General features: G+C 39.6%; 1 protein-coding gene across 1 annotated transcript; it reads left to right on the top strand.

Annotated features, from left to right (window-relative positions):
* Positions 1 to 4881: 4881 nt before the first annotated feature.
* On the top strand, positions 4882 to 27319 carry TMEM242 (transmembrane protein 242). Its single transcript, XM_056487992.1, has 4 exons — positions 4882 to 5164; positions 6881 to 6981; positions 11523 to 11660; positions 26145 to 27319. The coding sequence occupies exons 1-4, from the start codon at positions 4897 to 4899 to the stop codon at positions 26241 to 26243; spliced, it is 606 nt and encodes a 201-aa protein (XP_056343967.1). The 5' UTR covers positions 4882 to 4896; the 3' UTR covers positions 26244 to 27319.
* The last annotated feature ends 281 nt before the right edge of the window (positions 27320 to 27600 follow it).

The following is a 27600-nucleotide window of genomic DNA, read 5'->3' as shown; positions in this document are numbered from 1 at the left end:
TAAAAGACAATTTGACCTGCCAAGTGACATTCTGGCACAAACTTGGTGCTCTTAAAAATATTTTAGATGTGAAATCAGAAGTGCTTTATCCAGAATACAATATTAATTTATGTAACAAGACTAATTTAATAAGATTTTTTTTCCACCCATCTACACAAAGTGATTATTATAAGTCATCAGGAACCTAGCCTAATATCAGCTCTCCTTCTAGGCCTTTTTAGATTGCAATATTAAACTATAGCAATTAAGCTCTGTGAATGACTGTGAAAAGGGCCTTTGGATATAATTGCACTGAAGCCAATTAGGAAAAATATACATCTCATATTCCTGACAATTAATTTTAATTTTACAGTTGGCTTTCTCAGCAGGTGACATACTACTAGCATGCATGAGTCAAGTTTATAGTGGCCACCTCCTCACAATAAATGAAATGCCAGTCCAATTTCTTCCTCTGCAGCACACACTACTGTTGAGGGTCCCCAGACTGGTGTCACTGGCCACATGAGCATGGCACAGCAGCGTTCACATGCCACACAGCAGCTTCTGAGGGACCCTCTGCTGCCCAGTGGTGCATGCCAGCAGCACACCCCTCCCACCCTGCAGCCACCATGGTGTGGGGTCTTACATCAGAGACAAGCTTGAAGTTCCCTTGCCCATGAACATATCTGTGGAGGAGTCAAACCAGACACTCAGGTCTTGGTGCAACCTCCTTCCCAAAGCAGGCTCAAGCTGTGTGCTCAGAGCAGCTCACTGCTTTATCCTCATGAAATCTTCCTTGAAAGAAAACTGTACAATCTCTCCAGGCAGATTGATCTGAGTCCTTGTGGGAACCTGTTTGAGTTACTGACAAAGTCATGTCCCAGAGCCACAGCAGGTAAGAACAGATGGACAACTCTATCTATTGGACTGTCACTGAGAGAGGCCTCCTTTGTCTTCCCAACCATAATTTTGGAGGTTTCCAGTTCTGGCAACATGAGCCAGAAGCATATTTTCTCTGTGGAAATCCTGCTCCCAGGCTGTCATCCAGTAGAACCCAGTCAGATGGTCTGGTGGTTCAGGATTCCTGCTGCTATCTCAGGTTGCAGCAGCCAGTAAGAGTGGCTGAGACACAAGTACCAGGCCATGCTCTAGTGACACCATGGAAATTATAATTTATTTTTGCCTTTTTTTTTTTTTTTTTTTTTTTTTTTTTTTTTTTTTTAATTCATTCAGAAATACTTTTTCTCCTGGACAAAAGTAGAGGTTTTTTTGATATGGTACAGGAAAGTAACCATTAGAAGTTCTATAATGCAACACATACTAAAGCCACTAAAGACATGGTATCCAGTGAAATTCAAAAATAACTTGTAAACATATTTGCTAGGTCTCTAAAGACAGTAGGAATACCACAGAACTTGGGAAGGGATCAGTGATTTTCCTCTCTAGTAAATGTGGGCAAAGACAAATAGATATAGGCATATTTTAATCACCAAAAGAGAGTATTATGAACACTGAACAGGTAATAAAACATATAATTTAGTAAAGGATAAGAACAGAAAACAAGTAGATACAGGCATATGAAAGAAGACCCTTCTTTAAGTGTTCTCATCTCTGCAGTGCCACCTGAACTTTGTCCAAGGCATGTGACAGCCTTGATATGTTATCAACAGCTCTGAAATCTGTAGTGCACCTCTGACCAGCCATAATGTCATCATCCACAAATGCTAATTTGCGATTTATAACTGAAACTCTGGCCAGATTGCCAATGGGACTTTTGCCATTTAATGAAATGTGGCCAGGCTGTGGCCATAACAAACAATGCTGCTGTGTCTCTGCAGCATGCCTGCACACCCAGTCTTGTCCAAAGTTACACCTCACATGCACTCCTGAATAACCAAACACAGAAGTGAAATTAAGGAAGAGTGTTGCCTATTCTGCAGAAGCAATCTGCAGTTTAGAAAAGCATCTCTAGGGCTGGGGTAGGTGGCCAGAAATCTGGAGATCTGGCCTCTTGGCTCCTGCCTTTGCTGGAGAACCACAACAAAATCTTGTGCAAAATAATTAATCTCCTCATTACTTCCAAAACAAAAAGTACCCCTCCATAAGTGGGTGAAGCCAGCTCAACCAGTATTTTTTATGTGTTTTGATTCTCCAGTGCAAGGCTCTTCTTACAACTGTGAGTATATTTGACTTATGAGCACTGCCTTTTGTCATTATTTCTGTAATTAAAGTCTACACATCACTATTCAGCGGCCAGATTTTTGCTGCAGTGAGACAAGAGATCTGAGGACAGACTCTCAACATGGGAATTCCAGCCACCAGATACTTAGGAGATGCACAACAGTAACTAGCTAATTATAAAAACAGAGGTTTCTGCAGAAACCAAGTCATAGCTGCAGAACACTTTAATTTCTTGTCCAATCGACTAGAAGATTTTTTGGAAATATGTAACTGGTTTCTTCATGCCCCTGCCTGTACACAGTGCTGCATGGTGCTTTCAGGAATATCAAAGCTACCATAGAGGAAAGGACCCCAGCAAGTCAGGCAGAGAATAAAGCTTAGCTCTCTTGAGAGCCAAAGGGGAGCTCATCTGCTGCATTTTTCTCTCTTTCCAAAACCAGTGTTTGGCTCTTTCCCAAGTTATTTTACATAATCCAGTTCAGTTACTGAACACGTCAGTTTAGCCAGTATTCAAATCAACCTCCTCTATGTTTTGAATTGGATTTTCAAACTGCAAACAGGATTCTGTGTCTCAGGTGCCAACATTTTTTTGCAGTGCTACTCAAGATTTTTGGCTATAAAAATCAGACAGATAATTTAGTGAACATAACAAATTACTGCCTTTATTACATCTAAGCCAGCTTATCAACTACCTCCTTTGCCTTTGAATACCTAAACTGCAAGCTTGGTCCTCAAATGAAACTCACTGTTAGTGGAGATGGGCACATCCTGCACCAGAGAGGAAGGAGAGTGGGAGACACAGGTCAGGACTGAAATATCTCACAGCATTACATTAGGAAGTTTGCACACTGGGGTTCTATTTCTTGATAGAGCTGCTTATTGGCAGCAATGCCACGTGTTTGCAAGGGTTATAAAAATCTCTTAGGGAATATATTTACACTAACTTTTTTCTTTGGTTTTATTTTAAAATTTTCTTCCTTGTGCTCTTTCTTAGTCTCCACACTCCTCCCTTGCCAATACTGTACAAAAATAAGAATTCCCATAGGAGAAGCATCATGTTGCCAATTTTCATTAAAACCCAAGGGTTGGTATAAAATTCCTAACCGTAACATCAGAATCACAAGTGGAAATTTACACATCCTTTGAAGTGGAAAACTTTGGTTCCCTCTCACTGTCTGCTTTTGGCTCACCAAGTTTTTTTGTAATAAAAAGGAAAGAAAGCATTATATTATATTCAATAATACAACAAGAAGAGATTAATATTGTAACCTAAATTAACACAATTCTGCTGAGTATCTCTTGGGTTTTTTAAAGCAAGTAAAATTTACAATACAAAGAATTTTAAGTTATTAAGAGTGGATTTCATGGTCTTTATGCTCTACTTTAAGTCTCTGAATGATTAATAGAGACAGATCTTATCTGACTCTCTTAAATATAGATTCTTGACATTGTTCAAACGAGGATTAAATAACACTATTGTATTTTTCTCTTCTCTTTCTCCCTGGTTCTGGAAAATTTTGAAAGTAAGTGATGTCTTGATTGATGTGAATTAAAAAAACTATCCTGAGAGGAAAATATAGGGTTATTATCATCACAGACACAAAAATATACAATAGACACAATAACCTAATTGTCTCTCACAGTTTAAGGATTCCTCAATCAGATGCAGTGATGATCCTGACACCAATTACAATCAAAATGACATGCATGCTCCTGTTTTAGTTTTATGCATTCTAATAAATTTAAATACTTTATATAAAAGTAATTTCTTCTTTTTACATTGTCACTCTGCAGTTTTCCTAAGATGCCCTTCTCTAAGCTTTCCCAGAAGGTTATTATTTGTGGCAAAGTCTAAATCTATTTCTAAGCACACACATGATTTTGGGGTACTTTTTCATAGGAAAAAAAATAAGACTACAGGAAAGAAGAAGCAATTTGCCTGCTGTTCAGATCTGAAAAAAAAAAAAAAGTTAGTGATCAGCTTTCTGTGTAAAACATTGTTTAATTTACATAGAACATGGACTATTAGGAAACAGCTTTGGATTGGTTTTTAGAAGTATCATGAACAGGAAGTTTCCCAAAATACTAATTTTTTGCTTAGCAACCCAGTCCCTATAATTAGATACATGCTATAAATTATGTTAAAAGATACACAGAAGGAAGCTGGGGAAGAAGCGCTTGGTTTGGATTTATTTACATTCATTGTTTGCTGTTGAAGTACTGACTTGTAACTAAAAATACACTTTACCTGTCCATACTGAATCTTAAGTTAGTTTGATAAAGTGTTTGATAAACACGTTATCACTGTTTGATAAAGTAATAAAATTAGGTAGCACATTAATTTATATTAATCAGCAGCTGAGAATTAGAGTGGTGCAGAGATGAAAAAGCCCCAAATGTATGTTCTCATAGAGCGAAGAACTATTTACATAACTTGAAAGAATAACAATTTGGAACAAAAATATACACTTTAAAGCAACACCGTTCATCAAGATACAGTTTACAAAAATTCCTGGGAATTAAGAGTGTCTCCCAGTTTTATTTGGTAAAGTCCACTATGCGATCTGTCCCAAGGACATTAAAAGAAAACCCCAAACCTAAATCCTTACAAAAACCTCGGTTTCAAAGAGGCTTGGACAACTTTCCCCGTTTTCCCTCCGCGCGATCCGGGCTCGGGGGCGCGCCCAGGGGAGGAGGCCGCGCCCGCCGCTCCTCAGGGCGGCAGCTCCGCCCGCCATGGCGGCGGGTCCCGCCCGGCTGCGCGGCCGCGGAGGGGCTGGAGGAGGAAAGGCGGCTGCGTGTCCCAGCCCAGCTCCCTTTCCTTCCGGGTTGCTGCGGCCGCCGCCTCCTCCTGCCGTGCCCTGGGCCATGGGGGCGGCTGCCGGCGGGGCCGCCCCTGACGGGGCTGTGGCCGCAGCGCCGCTGGAGCCGGGGCGCGGGCTGTCCCTGCCGCGGGGGGCTGGGAGCTCTGCGGCATCCCAGGACAAGCTCTTCTTAATCAAAGGTGCTGGCAGCTTTCCTCTCCTCCCCTCCCCTCCCCTCCTGCCCTGCCCTGCTCAGGGACGAGCAGCAGCGTGCGCGGCAGGCATGAGACCGTGCCCAGCCCTGCTCCCCTTGCCGCAGCCCCAGGTCTTGCCCGTCTCTGCCGCCCCTGGGGAGAAGGCGAGACGTTCGGGAATGGCCTCGCCGAGGTTTCTGGACACAGCGAGGAAGCGCCTGCAGCGCCGGCCGCCTTTTCCCTCGCCCTTGACGGGCGCCCTTCAGCCGCCCTGCCCCGGGGCTCCGGGCGCCGAGCGGAGCCGCCTCCTTCCCGGCGGGGAGCTCAGCCCTGAGGGCTCCGCGCTCGGACTGCCGGGCTCCAGGGGGCAGGAGCCCTCGGGAAGAGGCTCCGGCCAGCGCTGCGGGTTCCCTATGGGAAGGTACACGTGTCCCCGGCTGGATCCGAGCCGGCAGAACCGCGGCCGGGGCACAGCCAGAGTCTCCGCCGCCGCACACAGCTGCAGGGCAGCGGGCACACGTCAGGCGGGCTGGCGGCGCTGTGCTGCTTCATGTTTATATTTCACTGTGATTTTCATCCCTATCTCCGGGCTGCTCCCGGTGTCTGCTCGGTCTCCCCGCGCCCCCCGGCGGAGCGGAGGCCGGGGCTCGGCGGCCCCGTCCTGGCAACACCGGCCGGGACATCCCGGGAGCGCCCGTCCAGAGCATCACTGGCGGACCGCCGCCAGTTATTGGGTCTGAAACTGGGGAAATTTTGTTTCCAGACCTGGAAATGTAAAACTCAGCATAATTCAGCCAAGATGCGAAATCTTTGTGCTCCCAGGCAGAGGAGGTGCGTTAAAGATTTCATTGACACGAGTACAGGAAACTTCTTCATCGCAGTTATCAGATCAATAACTTTAAAAGTTAAGTGGTATTAGGAAAGGGAAGACAGAATGGGTATCTCTACCTGCAAAGGAAGAACATGTAACTCCTGAAGTTTTTACATTTTAATATGAATCTGGTTGGTATCTACAGTGCAGTAAGTCTTTGTACCAAGCTTTTCCTTAAAAGTGAGCAGATATAGCTACACTTGCCTTTGTGCAAGAGCTATAAAGGATCAAGGTACCTCAGGTGACTTTGGAAACACTGGGAGGACTGAAAAGCAAGGGATGCTTTCTTTCTTGGGAAAGCTTTTGCTAGAATAATTTTTTCTTCTTTTTAACTCTAAAAAGTTATTTTAAAATTAAAAAAAAAATAAATAGAGCATTAAAACATAAAGCTGAAGAACAAGTGTTTTGTATGTAATAGTCTTCAGAGGAACTGATGACCATTTTTAGTTGGCCATTTGAAATCACAAGTGATGCAACAAAACCAATTGCATTTCCCATTTGGGGAAGGGTGAGGCATCACCATAGAACAAGATGATTTTAGTAGGCTGGCTCTGGAATAAGGGAAATTTTGAAGTACTGCAAAAACAAGCATTCTGGGATTTGTATTTTTGTGTTACTTTAAAATACACACACATACTTTTGTTTTCAAAATGCTCTGTTTCATACAACAAAGTCTTGCTATTTTGTCATACTGAATTAGCTTAAAAAATGTAGACAACTGGGCCTTTCCCTTCAGCATATGCTAACAGATCTTATATCTTCAGGTTTTATTTTCTAAACAGGTTGCTTATTTTTTCCTTCCCCTTAAGTAACAATGTCTTGATTTTTATTTCTTCAACTTTTCTTGGCAGGTGGAATTTTTCTAGGTACTGTTGCTACAGCTGGAATGATAGCAGGTTTTGGCACTACACTTGCAATGACAAAAAAGAAGAACCCAGACTGGTTCAGTAAGGTCTGTTCTTTTAAGCTGTTTTGCAGTAGTGATATGCAGGAAATAAGAATTTATTGAATGCTTTATAGACATGGTGATATATGTGGAACTTGGCAGAGTTGATGATAAGGGCACTAGACTTAATTGAATTCGGTACCAGCATAGGATTAATTTAAAAATCAATTCAGAGTTGGCCCTGCTAAATACTTTAGTACTTGAGATGAGCTGAAAAACATAATGCTTACACTACTTGCTGGAATCATACTTCTGTATGGTGAAATAGAGATACTGATCTCTTTTGATTCTGTGATGACACTTGGATCACACTTCAGACATGAGCCTATATCACCTCAGAGATCCAGTTCACCATGCAGTCCCACAGTGCTCCAGTGAGTCTGGAAGTGAGGTTACTGCATTAAGGGTGGGAATGAGGAGGTAGAAGGTCTGTAAGCTGTGGAATATTTAAGTGGGATCGTTTAGTCAAAGCTCTCCACTCCCATCCCACTGTATAAGGGGAAGGATGAGAATAAGACTGAGAGATCTCATGGCCAAAATGAATCTGAGCTCAGGCAATTACTAACTGGATCCACTTGTGTATTCTGAAGAAAAGAACTGCAGAGCTAGCAATTACACCATGTTGGAATATTAGTTTGAAACACAGCATATTTAACTGAAGGATGCTTTTTCCCTCACTAATCCTTTGTTATTGCTGAAAGTGTCAAAAATAGGCCCTTAAAATTGAGCAGTCTCACCTCTACCAAGCTCTTAAAATGCAACATGTATTACAGATGTTCTTAGGGGATTAAGGACTGATCAATTCTGTTTATTTTTAAAATGATGATTCAATAACATATCAGGTTAATTCAATGCATTTCAAGAGAAAAAAAAAAATTCTTCCATTGTACTTTGTATCAGAACCTTCATTTCTGATCACTCGTAATCTCTCTTTCTGGTCAAAGAGCATGAGATCCTTCATTTGCCTTCCTACTTTTCTCTGTAGGTTCCTGTGTCATAACTCATCCATTGCCTTTTACAGAAACAATAAGCATGAGTTTCTTTTTTGAAATAGGCAAGATAGAAAACTTCATGAGAAGTTATTTCACAAGCTGTGGAAATACATTACAGTAAGGAAATTGTCTCCCTTTTTACCATCTATTTTTTTTCTTTAAAACTTCCTTTCTCTTAAGCACTGCATTTTTTCCAGCTTGCACATATTCCTGGGTGTCTCAGCTGTCCTGTTGTCAGTGTGAAATTTATCAAGAGTGACATTGCATTGACATCCAAGAATATATATGCTAGATATGTCATCAAGTGATACATACCGTTTCGATCTCTGCTGAAAACTGTATCTGCTGCCATTTGTGCAAAGGAATTGCAAGAGTTTGCTAGCAAAAATCTATGATTTCATGGGCCTCTTAACTTTAATACTTCAGAAAGATACTTTTTTGTCAAGGTACTTGTCAGTGAGTTTAAACAAGGGAAGACTAGTCTCTGAGAATGGTTTAATTCTCTGTGTAACTGTCGGAGGTACCAATGAGGTTTTGCATTAGCATTCTTACTTAACTTTTAATAATACATCATTTATAATAATAACAACAGAAAATTGCATCTTTTTTAGATGTTCAGTGCCTAAATATTATTTTTATCAATGTTAAGGTGAGGCCATAGTTTGACAGATACTTTAAGCCAACATCAGCCAGCACTGGTGTTGAAAGAATTAATTCCACCCGCCCTCAGTTTCTGGCAATTTATTCCTGTTCCAGTGAAGCTACCAATACATGTGCTATTGGGCTGGTGATATGGTCCTTGTTAATTCATGGGGTTTTTTTGTTAAAATTAAATGCTCAGCTGCAGCAGCCTCCTTTTGAGAACTGTCCAGTTTTACTAGCATTTATCCAGATGTTTAATTTCACAATGGATTAGGTCACACAAAAGAATGAACACACTGAATACAATCAACCAAAACAGTTGAACACACTTTATTTTAGGCACTGCTTCCTTTTAGACATGCTGTGCACAAGGGGGCAGTTACACAATAAAGCCTGTGTCTGAATTTAAAAAAATGTGATTTTTTTCCTTCTCCCACTTCCTGTTTATACTTCCAGAGGAAAACAAAACAGCAACAACAACAGTGAAGTGAAAAAAGCAACATATATTTGGAAAACAAATGAGCTAATTCTGCTCTGTTTTTTTTCTGGCCTGTTTTTGGAAAGACTCAATATTGTTTAGAAGCTCATTTTTTAAATTAAAGAATGTTTTTTTAAAAAATGCAGATGAGTAGTGACGAGAAAACAATTTGAACATAGAATAACAGGTTGGTGAATAAAACAATTCTCTTAATTTTTTTTTGTTGGTGTCATCTTTTTCTCCCATGCTATCATTGTTGTCCTTTTTAATTTTTAGCATTTCATTAATCAGCTTTCTTGATGCTCTGAACAGTGTATCTGAAAATAATTTAACCCGCTGTCCTATTTACAGAAACCCCTATCTGTGTACTTAAGTACCCTGAGAAATCAGCCTGTGACTGAACCCTGTTAGACTGCAGTCAGTAAAACCAGATCAGTTGTTTCCATTTACCACTATTTTTCTGGGACAATCAAGCATTTAAATAATAGTTGGTTGGGTTTTTTGCCAGCAATTTCCACAGATAATGACTCCTATTTAAAGATTCTGTGTAGAGGATATTTTTGTCCATTAATTTCCCATCTTCCAAATAGGACCATTTTTTTCTCAGTTAGACTATGGAAGCAGGAAAAATGTCAAAAGCAATCAGCATTTCAATACTCAGAGCAGTCTCTACTGAAAGAGTTATAATAGTTCATTATCTGTGGTAAGGAGATAATAGGACCTGATATTGTAGCGTGACTAGAGATGTCTGCTGTGTGTGTATGCTTACAGAGCATTGTTTTTGTTAACAGCTTCCACTCTGGGATGTCCAAATTGGAATAAATAAGGATCAAGATACGTTTTGCTTGTGCTCTTTCCAAGTGCATGTTTGTACTTGGGTAGCTGTGCCTACAGCTAAATCCCAAGGGAAAGTGTCAAAGCTGAGAACTGTCAGAGGATCATTTTAACATTTCAATAAATACAAAGCCAAGAGGAGAAAAACTACTGGTGCTGTTTGACTGCCCATAGTGGTAGACATTAAGTGTGTTTAATTGTATCAAAGAAGAAAGAGAAGCATTTAAAAAGAAGCTAAAAATGTAAAGCTTTTTTAAAGCAAGAATACATAAGATTTCCCCTCCCCACACAGTTTTTGTGATGAATAAAAAAGAACAGTTCTTTTTCATGTTTTAGAGAAAAGTTTTTTTTGATCCTTCCACAAGTTGATTTTACTTTTCAGTATTTTAGACTATAAATGAAATATGTTTTTGTAGTTTTATGTATGCTATCTCATTTATGTTACCTCTGAGCAATACTTAATTGTGTTTGTTTTCTTTTTTCCAAAATACCCGGTTAAGTAGAACTGTTGAGTTGTGTAAGGACCATAAATGTCAATCTTTAACAATTACCATCTGAAATCTGTGTTTGCATGTGAACAATTGAACAATGATCCTTTGGAGGGGAAAAAAATATTCTGAATGTCAGTTGCTACTATGAACAAGAGAATTCTGTTTGTTTCACTGCTGCTGTGGGCTATACAGGTTGAAGCTTTGCTGTTCCAAACAGGTTCAGTGTGGTGGGCATTGTGAGGTGAGAATGGCTGACTAGCAGTGGGTGTGGGATGCACATGGATTGATGCCACCAGCATTCTTGGCCTGAGGTGGCTTTTCCAAGTGACAGAATTCTCAAGGTACTTGTGTTTTCAGGACATGTCTCACGGCAAACCTCTGTGCATCAGTATCTTAAAACCACCTACTCTAGTAGGTGTCTTCTGACAAAAATGAGAAGGGTGGAGATGACACAGCATTTTCAGTGTTGTTGCTTAGTGAACTCTGCAGGGGAATGGGTTCAGCGTTGTTGTTTGCTTTTACAAAATCTTTCTTAATAGTTCTTAATAGAGCTTCTTCAGAGTTCTAGCCCTCTGAAATTAGTCCCTGGGTCACTGCAATGCCCTTTCCTTGTTCAGATGAAAGCTGCTCGTGTTCTTGCAGGTTCCCAGTGAGCTGTTCCAGAAGTGCAGATAAAGACCTACAGGCCGTTGGTTGCCCCCCATGAAAAAGTACCAAAATCACTAAACCAATGACATGTAGGGATTATGTTCAGACATCACTGGCATAAAGGCTTGTGACTGGTTTGGATTCAGTTTTGTATTTTGACTGGTGAGATAACTGAGTGTTGGATTCTTGTGCCCATGGAACAACTGACTGGCATTTCTGGGCAATGAAAGTCATCCCCAGGTGGCACTGGCAACTGTGAAATCTGCTCTTGGTATGAAGGCGCTTCATCCAGCCCTTTTCTTGGGCTCTTAAGGTGTGCTGGCAGCTGTAGATTTTCTGTGGCCACACTAGTGCAACTGGCAGGTCAGGGAAAATCTAAATCACCAACTTGCTTTGGTTTTTTGGTTTTTTTTTCCCCAGTTACTGTTCACTTTGTCATGATCTTTTTGTCTTTGGTTCTAGGGGATTACTGCCACAGCTGCACTACCAGAGAGTGGTTCATCCCTGGCCTTACGAGCCCTAGGGTGGGGCTCACTCTATGCGTGGTGCGGAGTTGGATTGCTGAGTTTTGCCATCTGGAAGGCTCTGGGCGTGCACAGTGTGAGTAGCAAGTATGATCCCCTCAACTCCATGTTTTTCCTTGGGTAATGCATCTGGGGATGGCATCTCTGTTACTTCAGCCTAAGAATTACACCTCATTCACCATCTGTAGAATGACTAACCAAAATGTGTGCAAACAGGGAAGGTATTCTTACATCTGCCAAAAATGGCATGCTGTGGGAGAAGACAGTTTAGGGAGAGGAACAGTTTTGTCTTGCTTTATGTTTATTTGCACTGATGTTTCAGATACCTCACAAAAGAGCCAGTGTTCTAATTTAGAGACTAAAATAGTAGCTGCAAACTTCCTTTGCTTATCGAACTGAAGGCTATCCCCCTGAATTCTATTTTTAGAGCAATACATTTATTTGTCCAAGTTCTATTTTTTGCATCAGGGCATGGAGGATGTAAGAAAAACTGAAAGGAAACCAGCTTGCTTTCTAGAAGAGCAAGGGGACAGAAGATTGAGTATCCTGTGCATTAGAATGGTGGTCCTTGGCAAGGTCACATCAAGGAAAAGAAGCTTGGGAGGCATTTGTACATCCCAGGATATAAGCTACAGCTGTCTTTAGTAAATTGATTATGTTCCAGTATTTCACAGTGTTGAGTGTGAACACTAAAGTTCATGTGAGCATTTTTGTGAGTCCCCTACATGTATAAGTAAGGGAGAGCTGTTTGCATCCTCTCTAGGACTAGGAATGAATAGACTTCCTTTACCTTATGCGGCAATTATTTATATATTCAGAAAAGCATATAAAAAGGAGAAAGATGATACTATTTCATGTTAGTACTGTTCTCATTAATACCTCTATTCAAATTCTCATTTCTTGTCTACTCTGGTGATGTATCCTGTAGCTTACATTTTGAGTCCCAATGCAGCATTACACAATCATTTATTTCTTAGCTTTCAATGCTGATTGTCAGTACAAACAGGTAAAAGAAGGCTGAACACAAAAAAAGCATGGTAAATATTTGAGGCAGCTACAACACATTTTGTTTAAACTGAAGTCCTCCATGTGTGGCTGTGGTGGAATGTCAGGGAAGGGGGAGGAAGAGTTGGAGTTCATACTCTCTGCATGCTGGGCTACAACGGTTCGCTCAGTTTTCTGGCAGTCGTGTCACCAGTCAGGACTCATTTCACACTATACTGCCAGTTCTTATTTATCATTCTGTCAGAATGTCTGGTCCTGCTGAAGGACAGCATAATCTGACCCTAGTCTGCAATTACATTACCTGTTTCATGGTAAGCTTAATTTTTACTTCCTTGAGAAGTACTGGCCTAGACCCACAGTTACTGGTTTCCCTGTGAGGCTTTCTTGAGGCTGCCTGCCAGGGAACACCCACTTAAGCTTGAGATGGCCAAGCCCCAGGATGTGTTTGAGTCTCATGGGGCTTCTGACAGCAAGGAGTCTTGTGTCAGAAGCAAACTGCAAGCTTTTTAGAGAATTGTTGAGTGTTCCTGGTCAAGAAAGGTGCACCTTATTGTATTCTGTGTTGTGTTAGTGTTGAAAGGAGATGGGGGAAGCTGTATTTTAAAAGGCTCTTGCCAATATCTGTTAGTATCGTTTTCTATTGTGGGGTACTTATGTTTTACGTAGCAGTGAAACTCTCACACAGTGAGAGCTGCAGATGCTGAAGGCAGTAGATTTCTGTCAAGAGATGATTTGGAGCAGCTCTCTATGCTTTCCACTGAGATATTTATTGCATTCACTGTAGACTTTTAAATTTTCACTGCAGAAAGGAAACACATACAATAGTGCTATTCATAATTGCAGAATCAAAAATCAGCAATTTGCAAATTTCCTGTCACTATATAGCTGTTAAAATCAAATATATACATGTTTAAAATTGCTGGAGGTATGAAAGAAGAAGAATGTTACAAAAGGAAATATTCTGACTAAAGAGGTTCATAGAAGTAAAAATAAATTAGACCCTTAAACATATGCTCATTTTCAGAAGAGCTTGTTTTTATTTGATATGTTTTCCTGAAATTTCTGGGGAACATTTAAAACTTTTGAAAATTCTTAATTGCTTTCATGTAAGCAGAGGTAATAGATTAACAGTAAGTTACAATACTAATTTTTGAGTAAATTGCAGTGGATATGTTATGTCTAATAATTATTAGATGCTCGCAAAAATAAATAAAGTTTTATTTTTAGGAAACTGAATTTGTGACTGAAATAAAGTTTCTTTCCACATAAACTGTTTCAGATCGTGGAAGACACTGTAGATTTTGCACTAAGCTTGACATTTTCAAATGAATGTTTTAATTTCAGTTAAACATTTTAAAAGGAGACTTTTAAGATTACTTGAACAAAATGTCTTGAGTCTTCAGTGTACTCGAGAACTGTGAATTCACTGGCTCTGTAGTCCATTCAAGCTTTCAATACCTGTAAAATTTCAAGTCACAATTTCAAATCTAGCACCAGGTATCAAGATTTGAAAACTATGGACTCCAGCAAACTACAGTCTCTCAGTGTCCTATACTGGATGAAACTTGAGGAGAAACTTCACTCATTTTGATATTGGGAACCTGTGTGAATTTAATATCTGAAGTTTTGGCAGCTGGACAGAGAGAAGATGTCACGCCCAGCCTCTTCACCTTAACACTAAACGAGCTGCCTCTGGGACCTGCTAATTAATAACCTGGCCCTGCTGGGTAGCAGCTTCATTTGTTTAAGAGCAGTATCAATAACATTATTGATAGCTAATACAGTCTCTTGATCTTAAATTGTTTCTCAGTGTTAAATTGTGAAGGGTAGTAAAATTCAGATTGTAAGCAGTGCAGGTGTTTCATATAGCAAAAAAGAAGGATGCTTCATTTGCATGTAGGAGTGCCTCAGCTCCAGCGTTCTCTCAAATCCTTTGCCAGCTCAGTCCCCGTGACTCTCTAGGTGGGAATAAATTCTTGGTGAATAAAGGGCTTAACTTCCCCTTGCAGAGTTTGAAGGGGAGCTCCAAGTCAAGTAAGACTGAATTGTTAAGTGTTTAATGACTCGAGTCATCTGAAAGAGTAAAGTGTGACAAGTCTCAGTGGAAAATGAGATGTGATGGATTGGCAAAAAGTCACAGCAGAAGGAGCAACCGAGCCAGCAGACCTTGACACGGCACTGGCGTGGCCAGGGACGCCACGGGGCAGTTCCCGTCCCGGCCGGCCCGCAGCACTCCGGGGCAGGGCTGGCTGGGCCGGAGGAGAGCAGAGCTGCTCGCTGGGGTCGGAGAAGTGCAGTGCTCGGTGTGCCCGGTGCTGCTTGTGCTGGGAACGCTGCCCTGCCGGCCGGGGGCTGTGCGGTCGGTGCCACGCGCCGGGAATGCCCTGTGAGCGGCCCGGCCCGCAGGAAGCGGTGGCGAGCCTGTCCCGCACAGCTGGAGGGCAGCAGGGAGCCAGGCGGGCGCTGCTGCCCCCCACTCCTGGTCGCGTTCCCGGTCCCGTTCCGTGTTCGTTCCTGCCCCGGTCCCCGCGGCTCCCCCGGGGCCGGGCGCGGCCGCTGCCCCGCAGCGACACCCGGCGGCGGCGGCCGGAACTGCAGCGGCCGCGCCATGGGCCCGGCTCATCCCTGATCCCGGGACTGCGGGCTGTGTCCCGCCGCCAGCTGGGTTTAAGGCAAGCTGTGCTGCGCTGCCGGACCGTGCTGCCCCCAGCCACAGCCCGCAGAGCGGCCCCGCCGCCCGGCACTGCCCAAATGCTTCTAATGCTGGGGTACGTGTTTCCTGTGAGCGTGAATTATTGATGGGACAGCGAGTGATTGATAAAGTATGCATTACCCTAAGCTTTGTGGCTGTTTAAATTATCTTGTCATCTCTCCCAAAGTCAGAGATGAAACGACAAGAGCAAAGTGGAGTGATACTTCCTTGATGAGTTGTAATTAATCTGTGTTAGAGGCACGACTGCTCAGTAGTTTGTGTGGAAGGAAACTGAAGCCACAGTTCAGGATGCCTCATCGTCACACCTTCTGCGACAGCCTGCATTCACCCTAGAAACAAGTTGTTGTCAAGATTCCTTCCAGGCACTGAGGTGATGGACCAGATTTGGTGGTTCTAGATTTTTATTTAATCTTCATGGTTTATTAGTTCTTAAAACAGTGCAGTGACAATGCCTGCTTCCTGCTCTTAAATGGCTTTATTGTTAAAGGTGGTTCCCTATAGCTTTATATGCTTTTGTGCCAGCTTCAAAACCCAGGGGTGAGAGTAAGTGACTGGTCTTTATGTCTTGGTAAGGAATATAAAAGATTTTATGCTCTCTCAGGTTGGGTTGTTAACATTCCCTGATTGCAGTTACCACTGTTGTAATCTGAGGACAGGCTGATAAGTAATGAAGGCTACTAAATTCCACTCAGCTCTTATTCTGAAATGAAATGAAGAAGTGATGGTTCAATGAGGACTTAGTTTGATAATGGTTTAAGTTCTGTTTTTCAGTTGCATAAAAGAAATCTTTTTTTAGAACCTAGGAGAAGGTGCTTATATACTTTATAGCATACCTCTTGCAGAAAATAATCAGGTTTCAGTGATAATCAGACTTTTTAAACTTGCTTCCTGCAATCTCTCGGGAAAATATTTAAATTTTTCCCACCTTTGATTATCTCTGAGCACAGAAACTCTCTCTATATTAGTTTCATCAACCAGCAGCACTAGGGCAGTAAAACATTAACAGGCTGAGTACCTGATATCTACCACCAATCCAGGAATTTTCAAAATTTGGACTGACACTGGCCTTGCCCCGTGGCTTGACTGCCTGTTGGCTGTTGGACTATGTTAGATGCACTGCTAGAATGCTTCTTCAGATTTGTGTCACCCTAAAAAACTGCTGGTTTTGCATTTTGAGACTGTTCAGGAGTTACACATACTCATACCCAAGAAGCATGGGCAGCTGGGAGATTGGCTTCCAAAGAGCACTCCTGATCTGAGAGTCTTCCAGAGATACCTACAGCCTTCCTCTCTGAGGCACCTTACAATGTGGAAAGATATGTGCTGTGTTAAACACAAGCTTGAAATAAGTCTGGCTTGCACTGTTGTTTTCAACCAGTTCATTTACTATTTAACAACTTCCACATTGTGGTATTATCTTCCATGGCATTACCTTACTGGTTTTGAGCTTGCAACATCCAAACCATGTTGGTGGCCACTCCTGGTGCAGTGGGATGACTATTTGCTGATACAAAACACAGAAGTATTGGAATAAATTTTGTAGAAAAGATTGGGTTTGGCCAATTTATCATTTCAGATATATTTGAAAGTTGAATAGTAGTTGAAACATCTTATTTCAACATTCTGCATGTCAGCTGTTCAATGAAATTTAAAATTTTCTGTTAAAGAATAAATGGCATTTCACTCAGTAAAATTTTTGAAAAGTAAAATATTAAAAATATCTTAAACCTTCTGTTTACAGTTGAACTAAACAAGTATTTTCATTGAAGTTTCCAAAAATTAAACCTCTTTTAAATTTTATTTGCCTATTCTGCTAGTGTTATGATCCACTATACCTTTTTATTACTGGGAAAAATTTTAGTGGCATATAATCAAAGAATAATTGAAGAATAATAGAGTTAAGAATAATAGGGTTGGAAGGCACCACTGGAGATGATGTAGTCCAATCCCCCTGCTAAGGCAGGGTCCCTCACCTACAGCAGTTTTCTATAAATTTCTATAACTTTTTAGAAGTTAACTTTGGAGTTATAGACCTTTATTTTAAATTAAACTTGCAGCTACAGAGTACATGGCAGATACTAAAACATACCTTTTAATGTCTGATGTTCTATTTATTTTCTTTTTTTTTAAGCTGCCAGCAATTATGAACCTTCTTTTAAAGCAGAACAATGCCCTCAGCCATACTAGACTGAAGTGTACACCAATTAACAAACAAGATAAATTATACTTTAAAAGCCCTCTTGTTCTTCATGTCTTCAATAAATCAGTTTTAATTTCCTCAAAAATAAAAGCATTCTCTTTCCCATAGGAAAAGGTCTGGGATGATTCATATGTACATTTGTGAGATTCTGATTGTCGCTGTTCCGTGGAAAGCTGGCAAAATAGAAGAATTGCTTAGCAATTTGTGACTAATATAAAATATTGGTTTATCACTTTTATGGTGTCTCCTAATGAAATATCCTGTTTTTCATTGATCTTAACCTTTAAAATATTAAGAGTCTAAAACAGTTGCATGGCCATAATGAGACATCTAAAACAATTAAATGCAATGCAGAGAATATATGCTTGTTGTGGCTTTGATGGTAAGAACATTTCCTAAGTGAACTGCTTTTCTCCAGGAAAAAACCTAACCTCTGAATCACCATTTTAAGCATAAAAATAACATCCCCCTGCTTATGTTGAGCAATATTTGTTATAATATAGTCATAGACACATAAATACAAAGGAGTATTGGCTTTAAGGATGGATTAATTTAAAACAGAAGATGAGAACATGGAGACAAGGTCTTTAAATATGGCATCTGTAAATTGTACTAAGATTTATAAATCCCAATGTAGGCATATTGCAGTATCTGAAATTTTTACTCTATTTCATAAATGAGCAAATGTAGCTATAAAAGCACCATATCTCCTAAAATAATTAGGGTAATCCTAGAGCAATTCCTAAATATTTTAAATTTTTAATTATTGTTGTATTTAATCCTCACAAAATATTATTTATTGATTTTCTATTCCTTATCTTGCTTGTGTCTGATAGCAAAATAGAAACCTCTTTCTTGCTATTTCATGGTCATGTATGTCTATATAAATCACATCTGCCCGTTTTTTAATGTTCTTTTATTTCCTCAGTGCTTATTTAAACTCAAGCTCTTAGAAAGAATATGGAGTACTAGTACAAGTTAGCACTTCCTCCTCCTGTTTATACTGGGTTTTTCTCTACTGCTTATATTGCCTAATTAGTTTGGTTTGGAAAAGACTTGTCTCCACATGTATATACAGCTAGTATTTTATTCAAGAAGGAAAAGAAATTAAACCAATGAACTTCACTGTTTACTTGGTCAGGCAGAATCCTTATTCAAGGATTAAGATTGTCATTTTCCTGCTGGAAAGCTGCTCTATCTGCTTTATGAATAGGGACAGCTGTAAGGGAGTATTTCAAGAAATGGAAAGGCTGCAACTGTAGCTGTGTTGGGGAGTTTCGCTGTTGTGTCCTGGGAGAGGCTCACAGCTGTTGGCTGCCACCAGCCCAGCTGTTGGGAAGCCTGTGGTCTGAAATGCCTCTGTGTCACCCTACATGGATGAGTGGGTTGGTCCAGGTCTTGGCCACATGTAACTGTAAACTGTGCATGTACAATAAAATCTGAATCCGGGTTTCTCTGACGGGTGTGAGTTCGTGCTGCATCTCACTCCTGTGCCATTGTCCTGTGTGTTAAGGGTGGTGTGTGCCCTGGTGTGGGCCAGGACCCAGCTGCACCGCTTGCCTGGGGACATCTGCCTGTCCCTGTCTGCCTGTGTGTGTCACACTGGCTCTGGCAGCTTCCTGCATGGAATTCAGCCCCAGTCAAGGCAACAAAGCTGGAGCCTCACCAAAGAGTTTTGGGGTTTTGCTGGCCCTTTCCCCTGCCTTGAATCTCACTTGTGGATAATACATATAATTAATTCCTGGACATAAGAATTATGGACATAGGAACAAAATTACTCAGGGTGCTTTTTACAGGAACTGCCTGCTTGAAGACAATCCATATTTCTGAATTTAATTCAGAAGTCCAAATTACAGCACAGAAGAGTTTATAGGGTTGGGGCACTCATCCTGAGATTTTGGGCTCATTAACCATTTAGCTTTATAAATTTGGATATTTAACTACTTTAAAGTTAAAATTATTTCAAGATTAATTTTTCAAATTGCCCAGGGTGACTAAGGGGCAATGACTAATATACCATAATACACTAATCATGTGGATGTCCTTTCCAGCCACCCAGATTTGAAAGTAAGATTATGCAGAAATAAATGGCACATTCTTCAGTGATATCCATACTCCATTTTTCTGCATGGCACAAAAGTGTTTACTTTAAGATGCCATAAACTACAAAAATTTAAGTTCTTGACATTTATTTCAGAAATATATAAAATGTATAAAAGTGAAAAGAACATTCCTGTATTTTTGAACCTAAGGAAATTCTATTTTTTTTTTTTTTTCAGAATCCAGTTTACAAAATTACTGTCTGTAAATAAAAAAAAAAAAAAGAACATTATTAGCTAACCACATCCTTTTTTTTTTTTTTTTTTTTTTTTTTTTTTTTTTTTCCTTAAATTCAGAATAATCTAGCCTTAACCCAGAAAAGTTTTACTTCCTTTAGGCTTTTCTACTGGAATAGAATCTTCTTCCCACATTGGGATCTAAGTGAGATTTGTGCAGAAATTAAACCAAAATGAGGCTGGTAAAACATGTTTGTGATGTAGATCCTCTGTCTTCCTATTTAGGAATGAACAACATGGCTTCTGCACTCATGGAAAAGTAACATGGGGAAAGTATTTAATGTGTTTTATCTCTTCGTGTGACCTAGTAATTGGAAAAGAGGCAGCTTGACCCTTGTGACTTGACAACTCTCTGTAGTTCGCCAGTAATTCAAGACAGAATATGGAGTAGCTGTGGGAGGCTACTACATATTTATAATCTTTTGGGAACTGTGGCAGCTTTGTTCTAAACAGTGATGGTCCTCTCTGCCTCTCCCTGTAAAGTTCACTTAGGTTGTTTTCATGTTGTTTTTCTTTTAAAAAGCACAGGACATATTTTATCCACTTGCACGGAATTTATAGAGATAAATTTGTGGGAAAATATGTCTATGTGTTTGTTTAATTTTAGGCACTGTAAATAACCCTCTGAATTCAAAGAGGGTGCTCAACACTTCATAAGGTTAGGCAGGTGTGTAAGCCTCCATGAGACAGGGGACCAGTATGAGCTCCTGAATTCTCTAGATGGTTTAACATTATTTGCTGCTGCTTTTCTCTATGTAAGCCTGAAATGCTGGAATTAGCAAATAGGTGCTGAACAGGGATGAGAGTACGTCAAAAATGTTAAGTTGTTTACTGCCAGGATTGACACTCTCAGGGCCATTTTCATAAACTTGTAGTTCTGCATAATCCAAACATTCATGATGCCTTTGCCAGTGAAGTGCAAGATGTAAAAATGTGAACCAGAGCTCTGTTTTCCATGTTATTCTAGAGCTGGCACAGAGTGACCCTTAGTGAGTCCCCATTTCACACTGAGAGAAGGACAATCACCTTCAGCTGCCAGGCTGGCTGCTCTGCTCCTCCAGTCCTGCAAGGGCTCAGCACTTGTCATTTGCTACAAATAACTTTGCTATTTCTGTATGTGGCCCTTGGTAATCATTTGCTAACAAGGGCAACAGCAATCATTGTAAGATTTGGGAAAAAGGTGGCAAGAGCAATCCTCACTGATGCTTTTAAATCCAGGGCAGCCTGTCTCATCTTCATGCTTTGTGAAATGAATGGTGGCTGAGGAGAACAGAGGGCATGTACATACTGCATTCTGTTGCCACTTGGTATTCCAGTTCAGGGCATCTAACCTCATTTCACTTGGAAGCTAATGTAAGCAGTTCTTACTGATACGAGTACTAAAATAGGAAACTAATAATTCCTGGAATCTGCGTTGGCCTATTATGAATGTCAGACATTAAAGAGAACATTTCTTCGTAAAACTTTCATTCTAGGAATCAAATAGACTCTTTTAGCCCCTCTTCCATTCATTTTAATATGAACGGCCATGTAAGTGCTCTCAGTAATAATGCTATCCCAATTTTTGTGTGACATTCTGTCAACGATGTACATTAAAAAGAGATTATTAAATGGAAGATGCTTTTAGGTCCCCATATTTTTGCCATCTGAGGCAGGATCATTAGGTTAAGATAAGAAAATAACAGTGATCTGTAGCTATTACAGATTATTTAATGCAGTAAGGTAGATGATACCCTTTTAGAAAGAAGCCTGACAGAGGTAGAACAGTTACTGTAATTTATTTGGCAAGAAAAAACAGTGTAAAGCTCTGTAATATCTGTGACAAAAAAATAAAATTCACTTGAGTGAAATTGACTTCAGAGAGTCGCCTGCAGGAATGGAGCATGCTGGAATGTTAAGAAATGTGTTACAAATTGTTCATGTACCTCTAGGTTCAGGAGCAGCAGTTGAGAGTGGCCCATGGTATTAAAGGCAGCAGGAAGAGGTAAAATGCATTTAGCTTTTAGTGCTTGGTTTACTGCACTATTAATTGAAGACATTATCACAGTTGAACTGAGTACCCCAGTGCCAGTGTGGCTGACAATAATAAAGAGGCAGCCATTGCAGTGAGTTGTTCAAAACATTCCTGTGCTTAGTACATAGCACATTAGCTCTTGTAATTAAATTAATGACCTTTTGATTTGAGACCACTGCTGTGAGTATTGTGGAATCTGGAAGAAATACAGGAGGAGATTTCCAGGAAGGGAGGAGAGAGGACAAGAGATCTCTTGCATTGCACATCTGCTGAAAAGGCAGGGCAAGACACAGATTCCTAATTGCAGCATTTCCCTCATCAAGATGTATTTTTGTCCCAGGAACTAAAGCAAGTAAAGACAAGGTCCCAATTCTTACACCTCAAGTGTTCAGTATTAATAGAACATAAAGCTGATTAATTATCTTCACAAGAAGCTCACCACACTGCAGGAGCACTGGACACTGGTAAGCTCAGTTTGTTGAAGAACTAACTTAAATGTTTAGTGGACAAACTTTACTTTCAGTGCAAGGATATTTTGAAGTTGCAGTGGGCCTAGTCCACTAAATGCAAGCAAGAACAACCCAGAAGGCAATGTGAGGTACTTTGGAGGCCAAATTTAGTCCTAAATATAAAAATATATTAAATAGAGTTTGATCAGTCAAGGCCCAGAAGACTGAGCTCTACGTCTCTGACTGTGTCATAATCATTTAGACTGGAAAAGACCTCTATCATAAAGTTTGTCCATTAAGAAGTTACAGCCTAAAATGGGGTATTAGAATGTTTTGTAAGCAGGCACACATTGTCAGTGGGAGAGAAGGAACAGGAAGTTATGGATGCAATTTTCATGGTTATTTTTGTGGGTATACACCAGGTCTGTGACATTAGAGAATAGTTCTCTTTGAAAGCTTTCTTCATGGTTTAAGATTAGTGAGTTTTAAAGGAATGCTGAGTGCAGGAAAGATGGGGCCAGGGATTTGGAAGTGCATTTGGGAGAGCACCAAGCACAAATGTGGGAATTAAGGAAGAAACTCAGAAGCTGATCTTATTAGTGGAACAGGAAAGAAAGAGGAAGGTACCTTAGAGGTCCAGATTGAAGCTCTAATGAAACATTGGACTGCAATTTCTCACTTTCTGACTTTCTGACTCCACTTTCTGGGATGAGAGGGGAAAAATAGGAGTCCATGACTAGTATTAATTAAGTTGCTTAATGGCTTACTAGAGAGAACTCAGCTGTTGTGGAGAGAAATAATCAGATGCAGTATCTTCTAAGGACTATAGAAGTGAAAACTTCTAGCAGGAGTTAGTAGTTGTGACATTTGTACCAGGAAGAAATTGGCCTCGTTTTAGACATACTGTGAAGTCATGTATTAATGAGGCCCACGCCAGTCACTGCAGATAATGTCCTTCTTAAAGAGCTGACAACCTGAAGGGTTGCACTGAGAAAGAGCTGACAGCCTTAAGTGTTACACTGAGAAGACAATGCACAGTACTGATCAGCTTGGCATTACAATTTATTGGAATATATCACTGCCCAGGAATCACAAAGGAAGAAAATCTGCAGAAAAACACAAACATGGTCAAAACTTATGAATTGCAATGAAAACCTAGTTTTGTGCAGAGCAGGCTTATGGAAAAGGGCAGGGAAGGGAGGAAGTGGCAAATGAAACCCTGAGTCTGGTATCACTTTCAAAGTGGTTTTACAAATAAGCATCAAAATCTGAGAAGATAAGGCTGAGGAAATTTCTTAGGGAGTATTAAAAGCAAAGGACAGACATGGAATATTTCAGATCTAATCCATGTGTTAAGGAAAAATTGCTTTTCCAGGAAATTAATTGCTTTTACCTGCAGAACATAAATTAATGTTCTGGGGGGATAGAAATCTATCAAATATTCTTACACCTGCAGCTGCTAGCAGTGTTTCAGTGCTTTCTAAATAAATACCTTTTTTTCATTCAGAACCGAGTTGTAGTGTTGTATTTCCCAGACTGCTTTTTGCATTCAGGGGTTAGGATTTGGCATGTTAATAATTATGAGGTGGTTGTCAGGGTGAGGAATCACTGCAGATTTCTGAGTCACTCCACCCATCATCTTCTTTTTGGAGGCTTTATACAATTGCTTTTAGTTTCCCTTTGGCTTTGTGCATCTTCAGTGGGGTAATGGAGGTGTCTTCTATGGCTTGTGTGTGCATCATTCAAATTTTACACTAAGAGAAATTTAAGTCTGCCAGAAAATCCACATTGCACCAAATCATTGGCTGGTGCCTAATGGTTTATCTTTGCTTATATCAATAGAGTTACAGCATTTTACATCAGGTTAGTATTTGACTATTCCTGTGTTCCAAACACCCAGATAATATTTAGAGTGAGATGAAAGAGTGGAAGAGTTGAATCACTCTTGAGGAAGCAAAAAATGTTAAGTAAATTGAATACTTTCCGCCCATCAGCGAGCTGGGATAACTTAATTACATAGGACTGGAAAAAACAGCTAAGCCAAAACTCCTAAAACATTTCCTACTGTAAATACTTGTATTGAATTGGCAGCAATTGTTTAATGTAATTTGGACTGTTCCTCTACGTCAGCTCTGATACTGGTGTTTATTATTCTTGGAAACATTAGCTGTCTATGAGAGATTCTCAGTTTTAAATGAGAAACAAAAATGTTAGTTTAGGAACAATTGTGGGTGTTGATGGCCAAGATTTTTAAAAACCAAGAAGAAATAATTAATCAAAACAACTATCTGATCAGAATGGAATATAAAACAGAGGGTGAATTAGTTTTACTTAGGAACAAAATCAGGAAAAAGCAAAAAGGATAATTTGGCTCTGAATTTTCCGCCTACTTTATATAACATATATTTTTATTTGATTAGCAGTACCCAGGCATTATTACACAAAAACTGGGGCTCTTAAATGCTTTCATCCATCATAGTTAGCTACTGTCTTACTAAAGGGCTGGTAATTTCTTTGTAGAGGGTTTCATTCTTTGTATCAGCTGTAACTTGAATAATTGCATTTCTGTAGCATGTCTGTAAAGAAGTCCCAATTCTTTGTCAGAATTATTCATACACAGAAGGACTTGAAGAGAAAACAACCCAGAGGTAGTTGTATAAATACTGATGACCTATAACACACAAAACATGGGCATATGAGAGTAGATGCCTGTGTGGCTGTTTGGAATATCTGGATTTCCTGGAACCTCTCTGTGGGACGTACTGCCTGATAACAGCATTTGCTCTTCAAGAGGTCACTGCATCCAGTGCTTGAATACCACATCCTGTCTTCTCTGTGTGAATGTCACAGATTCTGTCATAGAGCTTCCTAAAAATAGCGGTCCAAAACTTCCCCTGTGCATCCTGCTGTTTGTGTAACAGGATTTTCACTGATCTGGTTTTTCCATGCCTATCCTTTAAAAATATAGTATATGTAAAAATACGTGTAAACCTCTTAGAAGAAAGAAGCTCCCTAAATCCAAATATTCTGATAGAAGTGATTTTTATTTGAATGAATGTTTGGTTCTAGCATTCCAGGACTGTTGAATCACACATTGGTGATAAAATTCTTAGCATAAATATATCTATATATCTATATATCTATATATCTATATCTATATAATGTATATATATATAACATCTATATCTATATTTATATCTATATCTATATTCTATAGATGTACTTCCTCTTCCACAGCATTTTTACAGCAGTAAAAAAAAGCTTGGTCCCGTTTATCATTATGAATCTTGTTTTCTTTCATATTGTTATAACATTTGAATGAGACTTTGTTTTGTTACCTTTATCCTTATAGTGGGGTAAACCTAAACTGTCAGAGCTGAACAGTATTTTTCTTTAGCCCTAGTCTTAAAATCCTTGAACAGACTACTGGACCTTTCATCCATTGCAATTATAGAAAAATGAACTACAGTCAGAATAGGGGCACATTCCATGGAGGTAATTTTCCTTCAATAAAAATATTTCAAGAGTGAGAGTGTCTGTGTGTATATAATAATTCATGTAACATCAGTGGATCATTCAGGCAAGCACTCCAAATCAGTGACCCCAGTGTGGTGTATTAGAAGAGGTGGTTATTGTGGGTCCCTTCATGCTTTTTTTCACTTTCTTAATTGAACCAACATAATCAGAGGGAAAGTCCTATATATTATATATTATTTTTAAAGCTTTTTACTTATTTGTTACCTCACACAGCTTGTTTTGTGGGATAAGCCTGGGGTTCGTGGTGCTACTTTATTTGTTCCTTAGTAGCAATTAACTGATTTTATTTTTAAATCTCTTTCATAGATGAAGGAATTCCGAACTAAGATGCAGTCAATCTTTCCAGCAATTTCTAAAAATAGTGAGTCCAGTGTTGAATGGGAAAACTTACTTAAATCCAAGTGAAAGAGCTATTTGGAGATGTCTCTTCCAGCAAGAAAGGAGCAGAAGTAGCAGAAGTGTCCCCTCTGGAAAACAAAGAAGACTCAGACTGAACACTGACTGAGTGCACTGAACCTAGGAATGCCAGTTAACATCCAGGAGCAAGGGAATTCACACCAATTGATACTGTACTTTTCAGCATGTTTGGTAGAGTTGATTAATGAGAAAATGAACCCTTCAAGATAAGTTGGATTCAACTGGAAAAAAAGACTTTTTCGAAGACTAAGAGAAGAAACTAATCTTGATTAGTAAATATATGAATATAATCCCAGTAAACTCCTGTCCCATCCTGCATTTCAAGAAGAATTTTGTGAAATTTCTCTAGGAAACAAGAACAGTACTTTCGGTGACTTACCCTATTAGGAATGCAACCATCGAGTCAATCATAGCAGATCTCTTGCTGAGCCTGAGGGAAAAGCATATAGTGCACTCTTCAAAAATAAAGGACATATTTGAATTTGCAACAGAGAAAGTATCTAAATCATTTTTATATGTCTGAAGAGTAAGTTTAAAACCCAATATGCAAGTAGTGACCTATGAGCTCCTCTGCTGAGCATCAGAAGAGAGCTCTACAAAGTTCACTGCTTTCTCAGTATTAACTTTTAAAAATTTGATCCCACAATAATGAATCTGATTGTGTATATAAAAGTCTCTACTATATTTGTATACCAATTGAAATAGTAAGTGGAAAAGGTGTAAAATAGTGAAACACCCAGTCAGTCCTACACAAATGTTTTCAGCTAAGAAAATGTATGGGCAGGACTAATTTTGTTTGTTCCAGTCATTTCTGTGGCTTTTCTACCAAGAGAAACAATGTGACATTTTCCACACTACAGTAATCTCGTGAAGTGTGGGTGTAAACTAGAAAGAGTAATGTCTTACTCAAATGTTGTATTTGCAGAACTGAAGATATGTAAAACTGCAGAAATAAAAAAAAGTGCTATCAGTGAACTGTCCTTTGTTTCTCAGTTATCAGATTTTCTTATTAATTGCACAAAGTTAGTAAGTTGTCAGATTTAATAAAGTCCTTTTAAAACTTGTCTTTTGTGATGTAAGTCTTTATATTCCTAGGAAAGAATATAAAAAAAGCTTTAAATGTCGGATGAATAATAGAGAAGTATATTTTTCCTATGAAACATGACACTAAAATAATACCTTTAAAACAATTGAAGTGTAATAGTTGATGTCTTTTCCAGAGCTTGATGCTTGTAATACAATATTAAATAAATTGTGGTGAATACTGCCATCATACACACATGAAAAATGGTATTATTTTTGTAAATTTTTTTAGTTTCATGTTTGTGGTGATACCTGTTTTGCC

The sequence above is a fragment of the Oenanthe melanoleuca genome, chromosome 3, assembly GCF_029582105.1.
Source record: "Oenanthe melanoleuca isolate GR-GAL-2019-014 chromosome 3, OMel1.0, whole genome shotgun sequence".
In the NCBI taxonomy this organism is placed as follows: domain Eukaryota; kingdom Metazoa; phylum Chordata; class Aves; order Passeriformes; family Muscicapidae; genus Oenanthe; species Oenanthe melanoleuca.
This window is presented reverse-complemented; position numbering and strand designations above follow the sequence as displayed.